Source organism: Carcharodon carcharias, chromosome 22 (assembly GCF_017639515.1).
Source record: "Carcharodon carcharias isolate sCarCar2 chromosome 22, sCarCar2.pri, whole genome shotgun sequence".
NCBI lineage: Eukaryota > Metazoa > Chordata > Chondrichthyes > Lamniformes > Lamnidae > Carcharodon > Carcharodon carcharias.
Genome location: NC_054488.1, coordinates 67,474,021 through 67,495,586, shown reverse-complemented (window position 1 = coordinate 67,495,586; position 21,566 = coordinate 67,474,021). Strand labels below are relative to the sequence as shown.

At 54.0% G+C, this 21,566-nt stretch overlaps 1 protein-coding gene across 1 annotated transcript in view; it reads left to right on the top strand.

The window, feature by feature from the left end:
• Window positions 1–21,566, top strand: part of LOC121293973 — a 217,818-nt gene that overhangs the window by 122,211 nt on the left and 74,041 nt on the right. Inside the window, exon 15 of the mRNA XM_041217474.1 lies at window positions 15,112–15,201. Coding sequence (XP_041073408.1) covers window positions 15,112–15,201 — 90 coding nt within the window. The remainder of the gene's footprint in view (window positions 1–15,111; window positions 15,202–21,566) is intronic.

Here is a 21,566-nt window from a genome sequence, read left to right as displayed (position 1 = left end):
ACAGTGCAGCACTCCCTCAGTACTGACACTCTGACAGTGCAGCACTCCCTCAGTACTGACCCTCTGACAGTGAGGCACTCTGTCAGTACTGACCCTCCGACAGTGCGGCACTCCCTCAGTACTGACCCTCTCACAGTGCAGCACTCCCTCAGTACTGACCCTCCGACAGTGCGGCACTCCCTCAGTACTGACCCTCTGACAGTGCAGCACTCCCTCAGTACTGACACTCTGACAGTGCAGCACTCCCTCAGTACTGACCCTCTGACAGTGAGGCACTCCCTCAGTACTGACCCTCCGACAGTGCGGCACTCCCTCAGTACTGACCCTCTCACAGTGCAGCACTCCCTCAGTACTGACCCTCTGACAGTGCAACATTCCCTCAGTACTGACCCTCTGACAGTGCAGCACTCCCTCAGTACTGACCCTCTGACAGTGAGGCACTCCCTCAGTACTGACCCTCTGACAGTGCAGCACTCCCTCAGTACTGAACCCCTGACAGTGCAGCACTCCCTCAGTACTGACCCTCCGACAGTGCGGCACTCCCTCAGTACTGACCCTCTGACAGTGAGGCACTCCCTCAGTACTGACCCTCTGACAGTGCAGCACTCCCTCAGTACTGACACTCTGACAGTGCAGCACTCCCTCAGTACTGACCCTCTGACAGTGAGGCACTCCCTCAGTACTGACCCTCTGACAGTGCAGCACTCTGTCAGTACTGAACCCCTGACAGTGCAGCACTCCCTCAGTACTGACCCTCTGACAGTGCAGCACTCCCTCAGTACTGACCCTCTGACAGTGAGGCACTCCCTCAGTACTGACCCTCTCACAGTGAGGCACTCCCTCAGTACTGACCCTCCGACAGTGCGGCACTCCCTCAGTACTGACCCTCTCACAGTGAGTCACTCCCTCAGTACTGACCCTCTGACAGTGCAGCACTCCCTCAGTACTGACCCTCTGACAGTGCAGCACTCCCTCAGTACTGACCCTCTGACAGTGCAGCACTCCCTCAGTACTGAACCTCTGACAGTGCAGCACTCCCTCAGTACTGACCCTCTGACAGTGCAGCACTCCCTCAGTACTGACCCTCTGACAGTGCAGCACTCCCTCAGTACTGACCCTCTGACAGTGCAGCACTCCCTCAGTCCTGACCCTCTGACAGTGCAGCACTCCCTCAGTACTGACCCTCTGACAGTGCAGCACTCCCTCAGTCCTGACCCTCTGTCAGTGCAGCACTCCCTCAGTACTGACCCTCCGACAGTGCGGCACTCCCTCAGTACTGACCCTCTGACAGTGCAGCACTAAATCAGTACTGACACTCTGACAGTGCAGCACTCCCTCAGTACTGACCCTCTGACAGTGAGGCACTCCCTCAGTACTGACCCTCCGACAGTGCGGCACTCCCTCAGTACTGACCCTCTCACAGTGCAGCACTCCCTCAGTACTGACCCTCTGACAGTGCAACATTCCCTCAGTACTGACCCTCTGACAGTGCAGCACTCCCTCAGTACTGACACTCTGACATTGCAGCACTCCCTCAGTACTGACCCTCTGACAGTGAGGCACTCCCTCAGTACTGACCCTCTGACAGTGCAGCACTCTGTCAGTACTGAACCCCTGACAGTGCAGCACTCCCTCAGTACTGACCCTCTGACAGTGCAGCACTCCCTCAGTACTGACCCTCTGACAGTGAGGCACTCCCTCAGTACTGACCCTCTCACAGTGAGGCACTCCCTCAGTACTGACCCTCCGACAGTGCGGCACTCCCTCAGTACTGACCCTCTCACAGTGAGTCACTCCCTCAGTACTGACCCTCTGACAGTGCAGCACTCCCCCAGTACTGACCCTCTGACAGTGCAGCACTCCCTCAGTACTGAACCTCTGACAGTGCAGCACTCCCTCAGTCCTGACCCTCTGACAGTGCAGCACTCCCTCAGTCCTGACCCTCTGACAGTGCAGCACTCCTTCAGTCCTGACCCTCTGTCAGTGCAGCACTCCCTCAGTACTGACCCTCCGACAGTGCGGCACTCCCTCAGTACTGACCCTCTGACAGTGCAGCACTCCCTCAGTACTGACACTCTGACAGTGCAGCACTCCCTCAGTACTGACCCTCTGACAGTGAGGCACTCCCTCAGTACTGACCCTCCGACAGTGCTGCACTCCCTCAGTACTGACCCTCTCACAGTGAGTCACTCCCTCAGTACTGACCCTCTGACAGTGCAGCACTCCCTCAGTACTGACCCTCTGACAGTGCAGCACTCCCTCAGTACTGAACCTCTGACAGTGCAGCACTCCCTCAGTACTGACCCTCTGACAGTGCAGCACTCCCTCAGTACTGACCCTCTGACAGTGCAGCACTCCCTCAGTACTGACCCTCTGACAGTGCAGCACTCCCTCAGTCCTGACCCTCTGACAGTGCAGCACTCCCTCAGTACTGACCCTCTGACAGTGCAGCACTCCCTCAGTCCTGACCCTCTGACCGTGCAGCACTCCCTCAGTACTGACCCTCCGACAGTGCGGCACGCCCTCAAACCTGGCCCTCTGACAGTGCAGCACTCCCTCAGTACTGACACTCTGACAGTGCAGCACTCCCTCAGTACTGACCCTCTGACAGTGAGGCACTCCCTCAGTACTGACCCTCCGACAGTGCGGCACTCCCTCAGTACTGACCCTCTCACAGTGCAGCACTCCCTCAGTACTGACCCTCTGACAGTGCAGCACTCCCTCAGTCCTGACCCTCTGTCAGTGCAGCACTCCCTCAGTACTGACCCTCCGACAGTGCGGCACTCCCTCAGTACTGACCCTCTGACAGTGCAGCACTCCCTCAGTACTGACACTCTGACAGTGCAGCACTCCCTCAGTACTGACCCTCTGACAGTGAGGCACTCCCTCAGTACTGACCCTCCGACAGTGCGGCACTCCCTCAGTACTGACCCTCTCACAGTGCAGCACTCCCTCAGTACTGACCCTCTGACAGTGCAACATTCCCTCAGTACTGACCCTCTGACAGTGCAGCACTCCCTCAGTACTGACCCTCTGACAGTGAGGCACTCCCTCAGTACTGACCCTCTGACAGTGCAGCACTCCCTCAGTACTGAACCCCTGACAGTGCAGCACTCCCTCAGTACTGACCCTCCGACAGTGCGGCACTCCCTCAGTACTGACCCTCTGACAGTGAGGCACTCCCTCAGTACTGACACTCTGACAGTGCAGAACTCCCTCAGTACTGACACTCTGACAGTGCAGCACTCCCTCAGTACTGACCCTCTGACAGTGAGGCACTCCCTCAGTACTGACCCTCTGACAGTGGAGCACTCTGTCAGTACTGAACCCCTGACAGTGCAGCACTCCCTCAGTACTGACCCTCTGACAGTGCAGCACTCCCTCAGTACTGACCCTCTGACAGTGAGGCACTCCCTCAGTACTGACTCTCTCACAGTGAGGCACTCCCTCAGTACTGACCCTCCGACAGTGCGGCACTCCCTCAGTACTGACCCTCTCACAGTGAGTCACTCCCTCAGTACTGACCCTCTGACAGTGCAGCACTCCCTCAGTACTGACCCTCTGACAGTGCAGCACTCCCTCAGTACTGAACCTCTGACAGTGCAGCACTCCCTCAGTACTGACCCTCTGACAGTGCAGCACTCCCTCAGTACTCACCCTCTGACAGTGCAGCACTCCCTCAGTACTGACCCTCTGACAGTGCAGCACTCCCTCAGTCCTGACCCTCTGACAGTGCAGCACTCCCTCAGTACTGACCCTCTGACAGTGCAGCACTCCCTCAGTCCTGACCCTCTGTCAGTGCAGCTCTCCCTCAGTCCTGACCCTCCGACAGTGCGGCACTCCCTCAGTACTGACCCTCTGACAGTGCAGCACTCCCTCAGTACTGACACTCTGACAGTGCAGCACTCCCTCAGTACTGACCCTCTGACAGTGAGGCACTCTGTCAGTACTGACCCTCCGACAGTGCGGCACTCCCTCAGTACTGACCCTCTCACAGTGCAGCACTCCCTCAGTACTGACCCTCTGACAGTGCAACATTCCCTCAGTACTGACCCTCTGACAGTGCAGCACTCCCTCAGTACTGACACTCTGACAGTGCAGCACTCCCTCAGTACTGACCCTCTGACAGTGAGGCACTCCCTCAGTACTGACCCTCTGACAGTGCAGCACTCTGTCAGTACTGAACCCCTGACAGTGCAGCACTCCCTCAGTACTGACCCTCTGACAGTGCAGCACTCCCTCAGTACTGACCCTCTGACAGTGAGGCACTCCCACAGTACTGCCCCTCTCACAGTGAGGCACTCCCTCAGTACTGACCCTCCGACAGTGCGGTACTCCCTCAGTACTGACCCTCTCACAGTGAGTCACTCCCTCAGTACTGACCCTCTGACAGTGCAGCACTCCCCCAGTACTGACCCTCTGTCAGTGCAGCACTCCCTCAGTACTGACCCTCCGACAGTGCGGCACTCCCTCAGTACTGACCCTCTGACAGTGCAGCACTCCCTCAGTACTGACACTCTGACAGTGCAGCACTCCCTCAGTACTGACCCTCTGACAGTGAGGCACTCCTTCAGTACTGACCCTCCGACAGTGCGGCACTCCCTCAGTACTGACCCTCTCACAGTGAGTCACTCCCTCAGTACTGACCCTCTGACAGTGCAGCACTCCCTCAGTACTGACCCTCTGACAGTGCAGCACTCCCTCAGTACTGAACCTCTGACAGTGCAGTACTCCCTCAGTACTGACCCTCTGACAGTGCAGCACTCCCTCAGTACTGACACTCTGACAGTGCAGCACTCCCTCAGTACTGCCCCTCTGACAGTGCAGCACTCCCTCAGTCCTGACCCTCTGACAGTGCAGCACTCCTTCAGTACTGACCCTCTGACAGTGCAGCACTCCCTCAGTCCTGACCCTCTGTCAGTGCAGCACTCCCTCAGTACTGACCCTCCGACAGTGCAGCACTCCCTCAGTACTGACCCTCTGACAGTGCAGCACTCCCTCAGTACTGACCCTCTGACAGTGCAGCACTCCCTCAGTACTGAACCTCTGACAGTGCAGCACTCCCTCAGTACTGACCCTCTGACAGTGCAGCACTCCCTCAGTACTGACCCTCTGACAGTGCAGCACTCCCTCAGTACTGACACTCTGACAGTGCAGCACTCCCTCAGTCCTGACCCTCTGACAGTGCAGCACTCCCTCAGTACTGACCCTCTGACAGTGCAGCACTCCCTCAGTCCTGACCCTCTGTCAGTGCAGCACTCCCTCAGTACTGACCCTCCGACAGTGCGGCACTCCCTCAGTACTGACCCTCTGACAGTGCAGCACTCCCTCAGTACTGACACTCTGACAGTGCAGCACTCCCTCAGTACTGACACTCTGACAGTGCAGCACTCCCTCAGTACTGACCCTCTGACAGTGAGGCACTCCCTCAGTACTGACCCTCCGACAGTGCGGCACTCCCTCAGTACTGACCCTCTCACAGTGCAGCACTCCCTCAGTACTGACCCTCTGACAGTGCAACATTCCCTCAGTACTGACCCTCTGACAGTGCAGCACTCCCTCAGTACTGACACTCTGACAGTGCAGCACTCCCTCAGTACTGACACTCTGACAGTGCAGCACTCCCTCAGTACTGACCCTCTGACAGTGAGGCACTCCCTCAGTACTGACCCTCTGACAGTGCAGCACTCTGTCAGTACTGAACCCCTGACAGTGCAGCACTCCCTCAGTACTGACCCTCTGACAGTGCAGCACTCCCTCAGTACTGACCCTCTGACAGTGAGGCACTCCCTCAGTACTGACCCTCTCACAGTGAGGCACTCCCTCAGTACTGACCCTCCGACAGTGCGGCACTCCCTCAGTACTGACCCTCTCACAGTGAGTCACTCCCTCAGTACTGACCCTCTGACAGTGCAGCACTCCCCCAGTACTGACCCTCTGACATTGCAGCACTCCCTCAGTACTGAACCTCTGACAGTGCAGCACTCCCTCAGTCCTGACCCTCTGACAGTGCAGCACTCCCTCAGGACTGACCCTCTGACAGTGCAGCACTCCCTCAGTCCTGACCCTCTGTCAGTGCAGCACTCCCTCAGTACTGACCCTCCGACAGTGCGGCACTCCCTCAGTACTGACCCTCTGACAGTGCAGCACTCCCTCAGTACTGACACTCTGACAGTGCAGCACTCCCTCAGTACTGACCCTCTGACAGTGCAGCACTCCCTCAGTCCTGACCCTCTGACAGTGCAGCACTCCTTCAGTACTGACCCTCTGACAGTGCAGCACTCCCTCAGTCCTGACCCTCTGTCAGTGCAGCACACCCTCAGTACTGACCCTCCGACAGTGCGGCACTCCCTCAGTACTGACCCTCTGACAGTGCAGCACTCCCTCAGTACTGACACTCTGACAGTGCAGCACTCCCTCAGTACTGACCCTCTGACAGTGAGGCACTCCCTCAGTACTGACCCTCCGACAGTGCGGCACTCCCTCAGTACTGACCCTCTCACAGTGCAGCACTCCCTCAGTACTGACCCTCTGACAGTGCAACATTCCCTCAGTACTGACCCTCTGACAGTGCAGCACTCCCTCAGTACTGACACTCTGACAGTGCAGCACTCCCTCAGTACTGACCCTCTGACAGTGAGGCACTCCCTCAGTACTGACCCTCTGACAGTGCAGCACTCTGTCAGTACTGAACCCCTGACAGTGCAGCACTCCCTCAGTACTGACCCTCTGACAGTGCAGCACTCCCTCAGTACTGACCCTCTGACAGTGAGGCACTCCCTCAGTACTGGCCCTCTCACAGTGAGGCACTCCCTCAGTACTGACCCTCCGACAGTGCGGCACTCCCTCAGTACTGACCCTCTCACAGTGAGTCACTCCCTCAGTACTGACCCTCTGACAGTGCAGCACTCCCTCAGTACTGACCCTCTGACAGTGCAGCACTCCCTCAGTACTGAACCTCTGACAGTGCAGCACTCCCTCAGTACTGACCCTCTGACAGTGCAGCACTCCCTCAGTACTGACCCTCTGACAGTGCAGCACTCCCTCAGTACTGACCCTCTGACAGTGCAGCACTCCCTCAGTACTGACCCTCTGACAGTGCAGCACTCCCTCAGTCCTGACCCTCTGACAGTGCAGCACTCCCTCAGTCCTGACCCTCTGACAGTGCAGCACTCCCTCAGTCCTGACCCTCTGTCAGTGCAGCACTCCCTCAGTACTGACCCTCCGACAGTGCGGCACTCCCTCAGTACTGACCCTCTGACAGTGCAGCACTCCCTCAGTACTGACACTCTGACAGTGCAGCACTCCCTCAGTACTGACCCTCTGACAGTGAGGCACTCCCTCAGTACTGACCCTCCGACAGTGCGGCACTCCCTCAGTACTGACACTCTGACAGTGCAGCACTCCCTCAGTACTGACCCTCTGACAGTGAGGCACTCCCTCAGTACTGACCCTCTGACAGTGCAGCACTCTGTCAGTACTGAACCCCTGACAGTGCAGCACTCCCTCAGTACTGACCCTCTGACAGTGCAGCACTCCCTCAGTACTGACCCTCTGACAGTGCGGCACTTCCTCAGTACTGGCCCTCTGACAGTGCGGCACTCCCTCAGTACTGACCCTCTGACAGTGCGGCACTCCCTCAGTACTGACCCTCTGACATTGCAGCACTCCCTCAGTACTGACCCTCTGACATTGCAGCACTCCCTCAGTACTGACCCTCTGACAGTGCAGCACTCCCTCAGTACTGACCCTCTGACAGTGCAGCACTCCCTCAGTACTGACCCTCTGACAGTGCAGCACTCCCTCAGTACTGACCCTCTGACAGTGCAGCACTCCCTCAGTACTGACCCTCTGACAGTGCAGCACTCCCTCAGTACTGACCCTCTGACAGTGCGGCACTCCCTCAGTACTGACCCTCTGACAGTGCGGCATTCCTCAGTACTGACCCTCTGACAGTGCGGCACTCCTTCAGTACTGACCCTCTGACAGTGCGGCACTCCCTCAGTACTGACCCTCTGACAGTGCAGCACTCCCTCAGTACTGACCCTCTGACAGTGCAGCACTCCCTCAGTACTGACCCTCTGACAGTGCAGCACTTCCTCAGTACTGACCCTCTGACAGTGCAGCACTCCTCAGTACTGACCCTCAGACAGTGCAGCACTCCCTCAGTACTGACCCTCTGACAGTGCAGCACTCCCTCAGTACTGACCCTGCCCCCACCACCTCCACCCACTGCCCCCGTCACACTCTGCTCCCTCGGATTGTTGCTATTTTATAAGACACTGGGAGGGAGGAGTAGGTAGTGGTATATCTTAATTTTCTGATGACACTAAGTTAGAGGACACAGTAAATATTGTGGATGGCAGCAGAAGGACGATTGATTGAGTGGACAAAAGAAATCAACCTTACATTGATACAACATAGTAAACGCAACAAGGAGTTTCACAAAATCTAACACCAAACCACACAAGGAAATATTCTGTCAGACGCCCAGAAGCTTCGTCGAAAAGGCATTTCTTAAAAGGGGAAATTGAGGTCAAGAAGGGGAGAAGCTGTAGGGAATTGCAGAGCTTGGGGCCCAGTGGTGGAGCAGTTAAAATCGGGATGTGCAAAATGTCAGAATGAGATGAGTGCTGTTATACCCGATGGTTGTGGAGCTAGAGGACGGAACAGATATAACGAGGACTGAGCCAGGGGGGGACCTCCAAAACAAAAAGGAGGATGAGAAAATAGAACTAGTAAATTGAAAGAGGCTTAACTTCAATGGAATGAGACGAGCTGTAGCCAGAGTAAGATGGAAACAGACTGAGAGGAAAAATGGTAAGGGAACAATAGATGACCTTTTAGGAGGAGATGTTTCAGGGACAGGTGAGGTACATTCCAAATACACTCAGCAACCATCAGACATTCATGCTTCAGTTGTTTAAAACTCTGCTCAGACCCCACCTGGAGTTCTGGGCCCCACACCTCAGGAAGAGACTGGCCTTGGGGGGGATGCAGTGCAGATTCACCAGAATGGGACTGGAGCTAAAAAGGGTTAAGTTAGAAGATCAGGCTGCAGAGACTAGGCTTGTATTCCCTCGAGTTTAGAAACTTAAAGGTGATCTAATTGAGGTGTTTAAGGTGATTAAAGGGGTTGATAGGGTCAATAAAGAGGAAGTATTTGCTCTGGTGGGAGGGTGCTGGTGGGGAGGATCTTCAAATTGGAGTCAGGCCATTCAGGGTGATCTCAGGAAGCACTTCCTCACATAAAGGGGAGCGGAAATCTGGAACTCTCTCCTCAAAAAGGTTTTGAATATTCAGTCAATTAAAAATGTCAAAACTGAAAACAATATGTTTTTGTTTGCTATGGGGATTGAGGGTTACAGAACCAAGGTGAGTAAATAGATGTAATTACTGTACAGACCAGGCATGATTTAATGAATGACAATGACAGTCTTTTGGGGCTGAATGGCCTCCTTTTCTTATTGCTTGGTCAGTGACTGAATGGTCAGCTATGACGGTCACCTGGGGCATGGTCTAATGTGAGTGGTCATGAGGAAATCCACTGAGCATTTCCTTCAGCCCCTTATGGAATGAATATCTACAGTAGAATTTTGAGGATTAGCACTAAGTGATGTCACTGAGAAACCTTCATTTCTCACAGTGACGCATTTCAACATCTCTCTGAGCACCAGCAAGACATGGATCCTGTCATCTCTACCTCTATATTAACATCAATCGATTTATATTATCTATGACCCCAAGATGGTAAAGTATAGTATAGAATGTAATATTTGTGATATAGTATAGTACAGAGCGTATGGTATAGAATGTAATGTTTATAATTTTGTATACTTCGGAGTGTATGGTATAGAATGGAGATTTGAAATGGTGGAGCTGGGATTAGTGGGAGCAGTAATGTCACACATGGGAGAAGATGGGAAATGGCGTGTTTGAGTGAGTGTAGGAGACATACCCCGCACCCTCAGTACTACGTGAGAATGCTGAGCGTGCGGGGTATATGTGAGAATACTGAGGGTGTGGGGCCCCTTCTTGAGGAAGGATGTAGTCGCATTGGCAGCGGTTCACAGAAGGTTCAGTAGATTGATTCCAGAGATGCAGGGCTTGTCTTATGAGGAGAGATTGAGCAGTTTAGGCCTATACTCGCTAGAGTTTAGAAGGATGAGAGGAGACCTAACTGAGGTATATAAGATGCTAAAGGGGATAGACAAAGTAGACGTGGGGTAGCTGTTTCCCCTTGTGGGACATTCTAGAATGAGAGGCCATAGTTTTTAGGCTAAGGGGTGGTAGATTAAAATCAGAGATGAGGAGGAATTACTTTTCTGAAAGGGTCGTGAATCTGTGGAATTCACTACCTCAGACTGCAGTGGATGCCAGGACACTGAATAAATTTAAGGAGAAGATAGACAGATTTTTAATTAGTAACGGGTTGAAAGGTTATAGGGAGAGGGTGGGAAATTGGAGTTGAGGCCGAAATGAGATCAGCCATGATCGTATTGAATGGTGGGGCTGAATTGCCTACTCCTGCTCCTGGGTCTTATGTACTTATGTTTTCATGTACATGTGACAGTACTGAGGGAGCCGGGTTTTATATGACAGCGCTGAGGGTGCGGGGTATATGTGACAGTACTGAGGGTGCGGGGTATATGTGACAGTACTGAGGGTGCGGGGTATATGTGACAGTACTGAGGGTGCGGGGTATATGTGACAGTACTGAGGGTGCGGGGTATATGTGACAGTACTGAGGGTGCGGGGTATATGTGACAGTACTGAGGGTGCGGGGTATATGTGACAGTACTGAGGGTGCGGGGTATATCTGACAGTACTGAGGGTGCGGGGTATATCTGACAGTACTGAGGGTGCGGGGTATATCTGACAGTACTGAGGGTGCGGGGTATATCTGACAGCGCTGAGGGTGCGGGGTATATGTGACAGAGCTGAGGGTGTGGGGTACATGTGACATTACTGAGGTGTGGGGTACATGTGACATTAATGAGGGTGCGGGGTACATGTGACAGCGCTGAGGGTGCGGGGTACATGTGACAGCGCTGAGGGTGCGGGGTACATGTGACAGCGCTGAGGGTGCGGGGTATATGTGACAGCACTGAGGGTGCGGGGTATATGTGACAGAGCTGAGGGTGTGGGGTACATGTGACAGCATTGAGGGTGCAGGTTATGTGTGACAGTACTGAGGGTGCGGGTTATGTGTGACAGTACTGAGGGTGCGGGTTATGTGTGACAGTACTGAGGGTGCGGGGTATATGTGACAGTACTGAGGGTGCGGGGTATATGTGACAGTACTGAGGGTGCGGGGTATATGTGACAGTACTGAGGGTGCGGGGTATATGTGACAGTACTGAGGGTGCGGGGTATATGTGACAGTACTGAGGGTGCGGGCTATATGTGACAGTACTGAGGGTGCGGGCTATATGTGACAGCATTGAGGGTGCGGGCTATATGTGACAGCATTGAGGGTGCGGGGTATATGTGACAGTACTGTGGGTGTGGGTATATGTGACAGCATTGAGGGTGCGGGCTATATGTGACAGCATTGAGGGTGCGGGCTTTATGTGACAGCATTGAGGGTGCAGGGTATATGTGACTGTACTGTGGGCGTGGGTATATGTGACAGCGCTGAGGGTGCGGGGTATATGTGACAGCGCTGAGGGTGCGGGGTATATGTGACAGTATTGAGGGTGCGGGGTATATGTGACAGTATTGAGGGTGCGGGGTATATGTGACAGCGCTGAGGGTGCGGGGTACATGTGACAGCGCTGAGGGTGCGGGGTATATGTGACAGTACTGAGGGTGTGGGGTATATATGAATCTACTGAGGGTGTGGGGTATATGTGACAGTGCTGACTGTGCGGGGTATATGTGACAGCGCTGACTGTGCGGGGTATATGTGACAGCGCTGAGGGTGCGGGGTATATGTGACAGCGCTGACTGTGCGGGGTATATGTGACAGCGCTGAGGGTGCGGGGTATATGTGACAGTACTGAGGGTGTGGGGTATATGTGAGAGGGTATGGGGTATATGTGACAGCGCTGAGGGTGCGGGGTATATGTGACAGTACTGAGGATGTGGGGTATATGTGAGAGGGTACGGGGTATATGTGACAGCGCTGAGTGTGCGGGGTATATGTGACAGTACTGAGGGTGTGGGGTATATGTGAGAGGGTACGGGGTATATGTGACAGTGCTGATAAGGTCCTGCATGGGAGACTGATAATGAAGGTAAGAGCTCATGGGATCCAAAGCAATTTGGGAATTTGGATCGAGTTTTGGCTGAGTGGCAGGAAGCAGAGGGTGATGGTCGAGGGGTGTTTTTGTGACTGGATACCTGTGTCCAGTGGGGTTCCACAGGGATTGGTATTGGGTCCTTGGCTGTTTGTGGTGTATATAAACGATTTAGACTTGAATGTAGGAGGGTTGATCAGTAAGTTTGCGGATGATACGAAAATTGGTGGGGTGGTAAATAGTGAGGAGGATAGCCTTAGATTACAGGAGAATATAGATGGGTTGGTCAGATGGGCTGATCAGTGGCAAATGGAATTTAATCTGGATAAGTGTGAGGTGATGCACTTGGGCAGGACAAACAAGGCACAGGAATACACGATGAATGATAGGACCCTGGGAAGTATCAAGGATCAGAGGGACCTTGGTGTGCATGTCTACCGGTCCCTTAAGGTAGCGGGACAGATAGATAATGTGGTTAAGAAGGCATATGGGATATGTGCCTTTATTAGCCGAGGCATTGAATATAAGAGCAGGGAGGTTATGCTGGAACTGTATAAAACACTGGTTAGGCCACAGCTAGAGTATTGCTGGAATCCACATTATAGGAAGGATGTGATTGCACTAGAGAGAGTGCAGAGGAGATTTACCAGGATGTTGCCTGGGCTGGAGAGTTTTAGTTATGAGGAGAGATTGGATAGGCTGGGGTTATTTTCCCTGGAGCAGAGGAGATTGAGGGAGGACATGATTGAGGTGTATAAAATTATGAGGGGCGTAGATAGGGTAGACAGGAAGGAACTTTCCCCCTTGTGAAGGGATCAGTAACCAGGGGGCATAGATTTAAGGTAAGGGGCAGGAGGGTTAGAGGGGATGTGAGGAAGAATTTTTTCACCCAGAGGGTGGTGGGAATCTGGAACTCACTGCCTGAAAGGGTGGTAGAGGTAGAAACATTTAAGAAGTATTTGGATGTGCACTTGTGATGCCATGGCGTACAAGACTATGGGCCTAGTGCTGGAAAATGGGATTAGAATAGTTAGGTACTTGTTTGACCAGCGCAGACTCGATGGGCCGAAGGGCCTTTTTCTGTGCTGTAGGCCTTTATGACACTACTGAAGGTGCGGGGTATATGTGACAGCGCTGAGGGTGCGGGGTATATGTGACAGCGCTGAGGGTGCGGGGTATATGTGACAGCGCTGAGGGTGCGGGGTATATGTGACAGCGCTGAGGGTGCGGGGTATATGTGACAGCGCTGAGGGTGCGGGGTATATGTGACAGCGCTGAGGGTGCGGGTTATATGTGACAGCGCTGAGGGTGCGGGGTATATGCGACAGCACTGAGGGTGCGGGTTATATGTGATAGCCCTGAGGGTGCAGGGTATATGTGATAGCGCTGAGGGTGCGGGGTATACGCGACAGCGCTGAGGGTGCGGGGTGTATGTGACAGCGCTCAGGGTGCGGGGTATATCTGACAGAACTGAGGGTGCGGGGTATATGTGACAGCGCTGAGGGTGCGGGGTATGTGTGACAGCGCTGAGGGTGCAGGGTATATGTGACAGCGCTGAGGGTGCGGGGTAAGTGTGACAGCACTGAGGGTGCGGGGTATATGTGACAGCACTGAGGGTGCGGGGTATATGTGACAGCACTGAGGGTGCGGGGTATATGTGACCGCTGAGGGTGCGGGGTATATATGATAGTGCTGAGGGTGCGGGGTGTATGTGACAGCACTGAGGGTGCGGGGTGTATGTGACAGCACTGAGGGTGCGGGGTATATGTGACAGCGCTGAGGGTGCGGGGTATATGTGACAGCGCCGAGGGTGCGGGGTATATGTGACAGCACTGAGGGTGCGGGGTATGTGTGACAGCGCTGAGGGTGCGGGGTATATGTGACAGTACTGAGGGTGCGGGGTATATGTGACAGTAATGTGGGTGTGGGTATATGTGACAGCGCTGAGGGTGCGGGGTATGTGTGACAGCGCTGAGGGTGCGGGCTATATGTGACAGCGCTGAGGGTGCGGGGTATATGTGACAGCGCTGAGGGTGCGGGGTATGTGTGACAGCGCTGAGGGTGCGGGGTATATGTGACAGCACTGAGGGTGCGGGGTATATGTGACAGCGCTGAGGGTGCGGGGTATGTGTGACAGCGCTGAGGGTGTGGGGTATATGTGACAGCACTGAGGGTGCGGGGTATGTGTGACAGCGCTGAGGGTGCGGGGTATATGTGACAGTACTGAGGGTGCGGGGTATATGTGATAGTGCTGAGCGTCTGGGTAACATACTAAGCGACAAATTAGGAACAGGCCTTGGCCATTTGGCCCTTGCAGCCTGCTTTGCCATTTAACAATGTTATGGCTGATCTGATTGTAGCCTTTACTTTGCCTTCTACCCCTTGTAGCCAATGACTCCTGTGTCCGTCAAGAATCTTCATAACTCAGCTTAAAAATATTCATCGACCCAACCTCCACTGCTCTCTGGGGAAAAGAATTGCACAGATTCACGACCCTCTGAGAGAAAACATTTCTCCTCAACTCCATCTCAAATTGGGGACCCCTAATTTCTAAACTCCTGCTTCCTGGTTCTAGACTTCTGCACAAGGGGAAACACCCTCTCAACATTTACCCTGTCAATTCTTCTCAGAATCTTAAATGTTTCAGTAAGGTCACCTCTCATTCTTCTAAACTCCAATGGGTACAGGCCCAACCTACTCAACCCCCTCCTCATAAGACAAACCCCTTCATCCCGGGAATCAGCTGAGTGAAGCAGGTTATCATGTGTCATTGCTGAAGGTGTGGGTCACGTGTCATTCTGCTGAAGGTGAGTTATGCCTGAACCTGTTTGTCACTGGTAAAGTGCTTACACGTCCCCCTTCTCTCTAGGAATGTACTCTCGTTACCGATACCGACTCATCCAACCCAGGGTTACCACTCCCAGCGTAACGATGACCATTCGCGGCGACGGAGTAAAGGGTAAGTGGTTGTGGCAGCCTCTGTGTAGTCACAACCTTAATATCCCATGTGTTACAGTTAGTTCCTGTCGTATTACAGGATAGCTGAGTTCAGCCAGGTGTAAGCTTCCACCTTTATTGACCCTTGCAGCAGAAGCTGAGTGAACCATTTTTACCCCCATTAGATGGTATCATGTCCAGGTTCTGAACATATCATGTGCACCAGCCTCTCTGGACTCTAGTCTCAGGAAAGAGGATTGAATGTGAAGTGTTGTGCTCAGAGAATGCTGAGCTCAGCAGCCAGTTCAAGCCTGTATGACCTGATCTGATTGGTCAGATTTGGGTTGTAAGGGTCATGCTGTTCTTCCACAAGCTCATGGAAGTCAAGAGGTGCTGTCCTGCTGCCTTCACCCGTCCGAGCACAGGTCAGAAAACCCAGAAGGGACCATTCACTAACATGGAGAGAAGCAGATTTCGGCAGATCTTTCTTGACAAAATCTGCTCTTAAGAGAATTTTGACAAACTATCGAAGGTGGTGAACAATGAGAATCATCCCATTTCAGTATTACTGCCGGATGTGTTCAGGGAAAAGGCTCCAATCCCTCTGAGACAGGGCATATCAGCTCCTCAATTCATTTGTGTCCCTCTTTATAAGAAATTTTAACAGGATTTTAATGTACAGATGAGGATGGGACTCACCGACTGATTATTTTAATGCATTGAAGTAGTTTTTAGTACATTAACATTTTTAATTAAAGTCGGATCTCTGCGATGGGGTACTTTTCTTTTTATTGTTATTATGCATTTATATGTAATTTTTTAACAATCAAACAATTTACCCAAAATGAATTTCCTGTGCGGATAACAAAGTGAAATTAAACTGAACTGAATCATCTCCATGATCAAGGCTGTGAATCTGGGGTAGGCAGTAGCCCCACACTTTGTGTCTGAAGCAGGATGACATGGAATGGAAACTGGGCTTGTGGAACTTAGTAATGGACTGGCCTGAGCTGTTCCACTCACCCTGCATCTCGTGCTGTTTAGTGATTGCACTGGAATATTAACACAATTTTTTCCCTGTTAACAGTCAGGCAACAGACAGAGCCCAGGCCTTGAGGCAACAGGAGCAGAACATCATGTGCATGCAGCGTCTGCACGTTAGCTTATGCAGGCAGATAGTGAAGGTGCAAAGCCACTTTAAGGGATCAGTCAAGGCAGTGAGTCCATTTATGAGGCCTCTTCTTCACATAGGCTGTCCGATAGCAACACCTCCCCCTCGCAAAGTGTATGAGAATATCATCAAATCGTGAGTATCAGGAGCACTAGAGGAAGCAGATTTAAACTGAAAGTATGAGGTGCAGAGAGACACAAAGGCTTGGCTAATACAGTGACAGTGGGACTTGACCACAGAACGAGAACACGTGAATAAACCGCAACACCCACACATCCACCTGGGTCACTGCTGTCTCAGCCAGTCTGACCCAACCCAACCTCAACTCTTTACAATTTATATAAATGACTTGGATGAAGGGATGGATGGGATGGTTGCCAAATTTGCTGATGACACCAAGACAGGTAGGAAAGTAAGTTGTGAAGAGAACACAGGGAGGTTCCAGAGGACATAGATAGGTTAAGTGAGTGGGCAAAGATCTGGCAAATGAAGTATAATGTGGGAAAATGTAAAATTGTCCATTTTGGCAGGAAGAATAAAAGAGAAGCATATTGTCTAAATGTTGAGAAATTGCAGAGCTCTGAGGTGCAGAGGGATCTGGGTGTCCAAATGCATGAATCACAAAAGGCTAATATGCAAGTACAGCAAGTCATGAGGAAAGCTAATAAAATGTTATCATTTATTGCAAGGGGAATTGAAAAGTAGGGAGCTTATGCTTCAGTTGTGCAGGGCACTAGTGAGACCACATTTGGTGTACTGTGTACAGTATTGGTCACTTTATTTAAGGAAGGATGTAAATGCGTGGAAGCAGTTCAGGGAAGGTTTACCTGACTAATACCTGGAATGGGTGGGTTGTCTTATGAGGAAAGGTTGGACAGACAAGGCTTGTATCCGCTGGAGTTTAGAAGAGTAAGAGGAGACTTGAATCACCAAGTGCACGCGCTGGCCCCTCGCTTAGTGAGCTCGTGCATTACCCGCTAGCACATTGACAGCATGTGTTGTCTGCTCGTGGTCTGAGGTAGCGGAAGTGCTGTTGGTTAATGCTGTGAGCTGGACTGAAGACAATTAGTGGCAGGAATAGTCTCTGAGGGAATAACATTGTTTGCTATGAAATTTCTCCAAGCGCAGCACAAAAATCAACATCCTTTGTTTATAGAGCATCTTTCACGTGGAAAAACATCCCATGGTGTCTCATAGAGAGGCATCAGGTAAACAATGGCCATCGAGCCAAAGAAATCAGTTCATGAGAAACGTGTTGAAAGAAGCGTCTTTTAAGGAGGAGTGTGTTCTGGAGAGATGGAGATTTTAGGAATAGAATTTCTGCATGCGGGGCCTAATTGGTGAATTACAGCCACCAGTGGTTCTGGGAAGGGATGGGAAAATGTACAAAGGTCCAGTCAGAACCAAGGGAAGTTTTGTTGGAGGTATTCAGGTATTGGTTATTGAGCTATCGGCGTATCGGAGGAAACTGGGTATCAGGGGGATCTCAGATCTCGGGGTATTGGGATATCGGGGGGAATGGGTGTACCGGGGGGTATTAGAGTGGGGTGTGCGCTGGCTGTAGGACTGGTGGAGGTTACACACATAAAGAGGGATGAGACCAAGAATTCTGACACAAGGATGAAGATTTTAAAGTGGAAGCTTTGGATGACCGGAAGGTGAACGTCGGTCAGTGAGAACGGGCATGATGGGTTAACAGAACCTAGCACAAGTTAAAACATTGGGCAGCAGAGTTCTGGATGAGCTCATGTTTACGGAGGCTGAAGACGGGGGTCCAACCAGGAGTGCAGGATCAGGGCTTCAGTAACAGATGAGCTGGGGCAGGAATGGATTCGGCTGCTGTTCCAAGGGTGCAAATAATTTTAGTGACGGGCAGGTTACGGGGTTCGATGCTGAGCTCAGAGTCAGAGGAGATGCTGCGATTGTGAGTGCTCTGATTGTACATCAGGAAGGAAACCAAGTCAGTGATGGGAGAGTGCACTTTATAAAATCTTCCATTACATTAGGGGAAATTGTAAATCAGCCCAGCTGAATATTGAACAATGAGTTGACAGTCCTGAGGCAGAAGAGTGGGTGAGAGGTGCTGGGTGTCACCGGTATACCTATAGAAACAAGCCTGATGTGTGGATGGTGTCATCTTGGGACAGCAGATTGATAATGAAGAAGAGGGGTTGAGGACGGGGGTTGAGGATACGGGTTGAGGACGGGGGTTGAGGACGGGGGTTGAGGACGGGGGTTGAGGACGGGGGTTGAGGACGGGGGTTGAGGACGGGGGTTGAGGATACGGGTTGAGGACGGGGGTTGAGGACGGGGGTTGAGGACACGGGTTGAGGACGGGGGTTGAGGACGGGGGTTGAGGATACGGGTTGAGGACGGGGGTTGAGGACGGGGGTTGAGGACGGGGGTTGAGGACGGGGGTTGAGGATACGGGTTGAGGACGGGGGTTGAGGATACGGGTTGAGGACGGGGGTTGAGGACGGGGGTTGAGGACGGGGGTTGAGGACGGGGGTTGAGGATACGGGTTGAGGATACGGGTTGAGGACGGGGGTTGAGGGCGGGGGTTGAGGACACGGGTTGAGGACGGGGGGTTGAGGATACGGGTTGAGGATACGGGTTGAGGACGGGGGTTGAGGACGGGGGTTGAAGATACGGGTTGAGGACGGGGGTTGAGGACGGGGGTTGAGGACGGGGGTTGAGGACGGGGGTTGAGGATACGGGTTGAGGACGGGGGTTGAGGATACGGGTTGAGGACGGGGGTTGAGGACTGGGGTTGAGGACGGGGGTTGAGGACGGGGGTTGAGGATACGGGTTGAGGATACGGGTTGAGGACGGGGGTTGAGGACGGGGGGTGAGGATACGGGTTGAGGACGGGGGTTGAGGACGGGGGTTGAGGACGGGGGTTGAGGATACGGGTTGAGGACGGGGGTTGAGGACGGGGGTTGAGGATACGGGTTGAGGACGGGGGTTGAGGACGGGGGTTGAGGATACGGGTTGAGGATACGGGTTGAGGACGGGGGGTTGAGGATACGGGTTGAGGATACGGGTTGAGGACGGGGGGTTGAGGACGGGGGTTGAGGACGGGGGTTGAGGACGGGGGTTGAGGACGGGGGGTTGAGGACGGGGGGTTGAGGACGGGGGTTGAGGATACGGGTTGAGGACGGGGGTTGAGGATACGGGTTGAGGACACGGGTTGAGGACACGGGTTGAGGATACGGGTTGAGGACGGGGGTTGAGGATACGGGTTGAGGACGGGGGTTGAGGATACGGGTTGAGGACGGGGGTTGAGGACGGGGGTTGAGGATACGGGTTGAGGACGGGGGTTGAGGACGGGGGTTGAGGATACGGGTTGAGGACGGGGGTTGAGGACGGGGGTTGAGGACGGGGGTTGAGGACGGGGGTTGAGGACGGGGGTTGAGGATACGGGTTGAGGACGGGGGTTGAGGATACGGGTTGAGGATACGGGTTGAGGACGGGGGTTGAGGACGGGGGTTGAGGACGGGGGTTGAGGACGGGGGTTGAGGACGGGGGTTGAGGACGGGGGTTGAGGATACGGGTTGAGGACGGGGGTTGAGGACGGGGGTTGAGGACGGGGGTTGAGGACGGGGGTTGAGGACGGGGGTTGAGGACGGGGGTTGAGGACGGGGGTTGAGGACGGGGGTTGAGGACGGGGGTTGAGGACGGGGGTTGAGGACGGGGGTTGAGGACGGGGGTTGAGGACGGGGGTTGAGGACGGGGGTTGAGGATACGGGTTGAGGACGGGGGTTGAGGATACGGGTTGAGGATACGGGTTGAGGACGGGGGGTTGAGGACGGGGGTTGAGGATACGGGTTGAGGACGGGGGTTGAGGACGGGGGTTGAGGACGGGGGTTGAGGACACGGGTTGAGGACGGGGGTTGAGGATACGGGTTGAGGACGGGGGTTGAGGACGGGTGTTGAGGACGGGGGTTGAGGACGGGGGTTGAGGACGGGGGTTGAGGACGGGGGTTGAGGATACGGGTTGAGGACGGGTGTTGAGGACGGGGGTTGAGGACGGGGGTTGAGGATACGGGTTGAGGACGGGGGTTGAGGACGGGGGTTGAGGACGGGGGTTGAGGACACGGGTTGAAGATACGGGTTGAGGACGGGGGTTGAGGACGGGGGTTGAGGACGGGGGTTGAGGATACGGGTTGAGGACGGGGGTTGAGGACGGGGGTTGAGGACACGGGTTGAGGACACGGGTTGAGGACGGGGGTTGAGGACGGGGGTTGAGGACGGGGGTTGAGGACGGGGGTTGAGGACGGGGGTTGAGGATACGGGTTGAGGACGGGGGTTGAGGATACGGGTTGAGGACTGGGGTTGAGGACGGGGGTTGAGGACGGGGGTTGAGGACGGGGGTTGAGGATACGGGTTGAGGACGGGGGTTGAGGACGGGGGTTGAGGATACGGGTTGAGGACGGGGGTTGAGGACGGGGGTTGAGGACACGGGTTGAAGATACGGGTTGAGGACGGGGGTTGAGGACGGGGGTTGAGGACGGGGGTTGAGGATACGGGTTGAGGACGGGGGTTGAGGACACGGGTTGAGGACACGGGTTGAGGACACGGGTTGAGGACACGGGTTGAGGACGGGGGTTGAGGACGGGGGTTGAGGACGGGGGTTGAGGACGGGGGTTGAGGACGGGGGTTGAGGACGGGGGTTGAGGACACGGGTTGAGGACGGGGGTTGAGGATAACGGGTTGAGGACGGGGGTTGAGGATACGGGTTGAGGATACGGGTTGAGGACGGGGGTTGAGGATATGGGTTGAGGACGGGGGTTGAGGACGGGGGTTGAGGATATGGGTTGAGGACGGGGGTTGAGGATAACGGGTTGAGGACGAGGGTTGAGGACGGGGGTTGAGGATACGGGTTGAGGACGGGGGTTGAGGACGGGGGTTGAGGATACGGGTTGAGGACGGGGGTTGAGGACGGGGGTTGAGGACGGGGGTTGAGGATACGGGTTGAGGACGGGGGTTGAGGACGGGGGTTGAGGACGGGGGTTGAGGAGAGACCCGGGTATTAGCCCCAGGGGCAGCAGCCGTGTGGGACTGAGAAGAGAAGCCATTGCTGGAGATGGTCAGATTGGAATCAAGTGTGAAGAGTGGCTCTGAGCAGCAGGACATGTCTCCACCCTTTGGACTGTGAAGTGAGGACAGGGCCGGACTGAGGTGATGCCGTGAAGATTTTGGTGCCAACAAGGCTC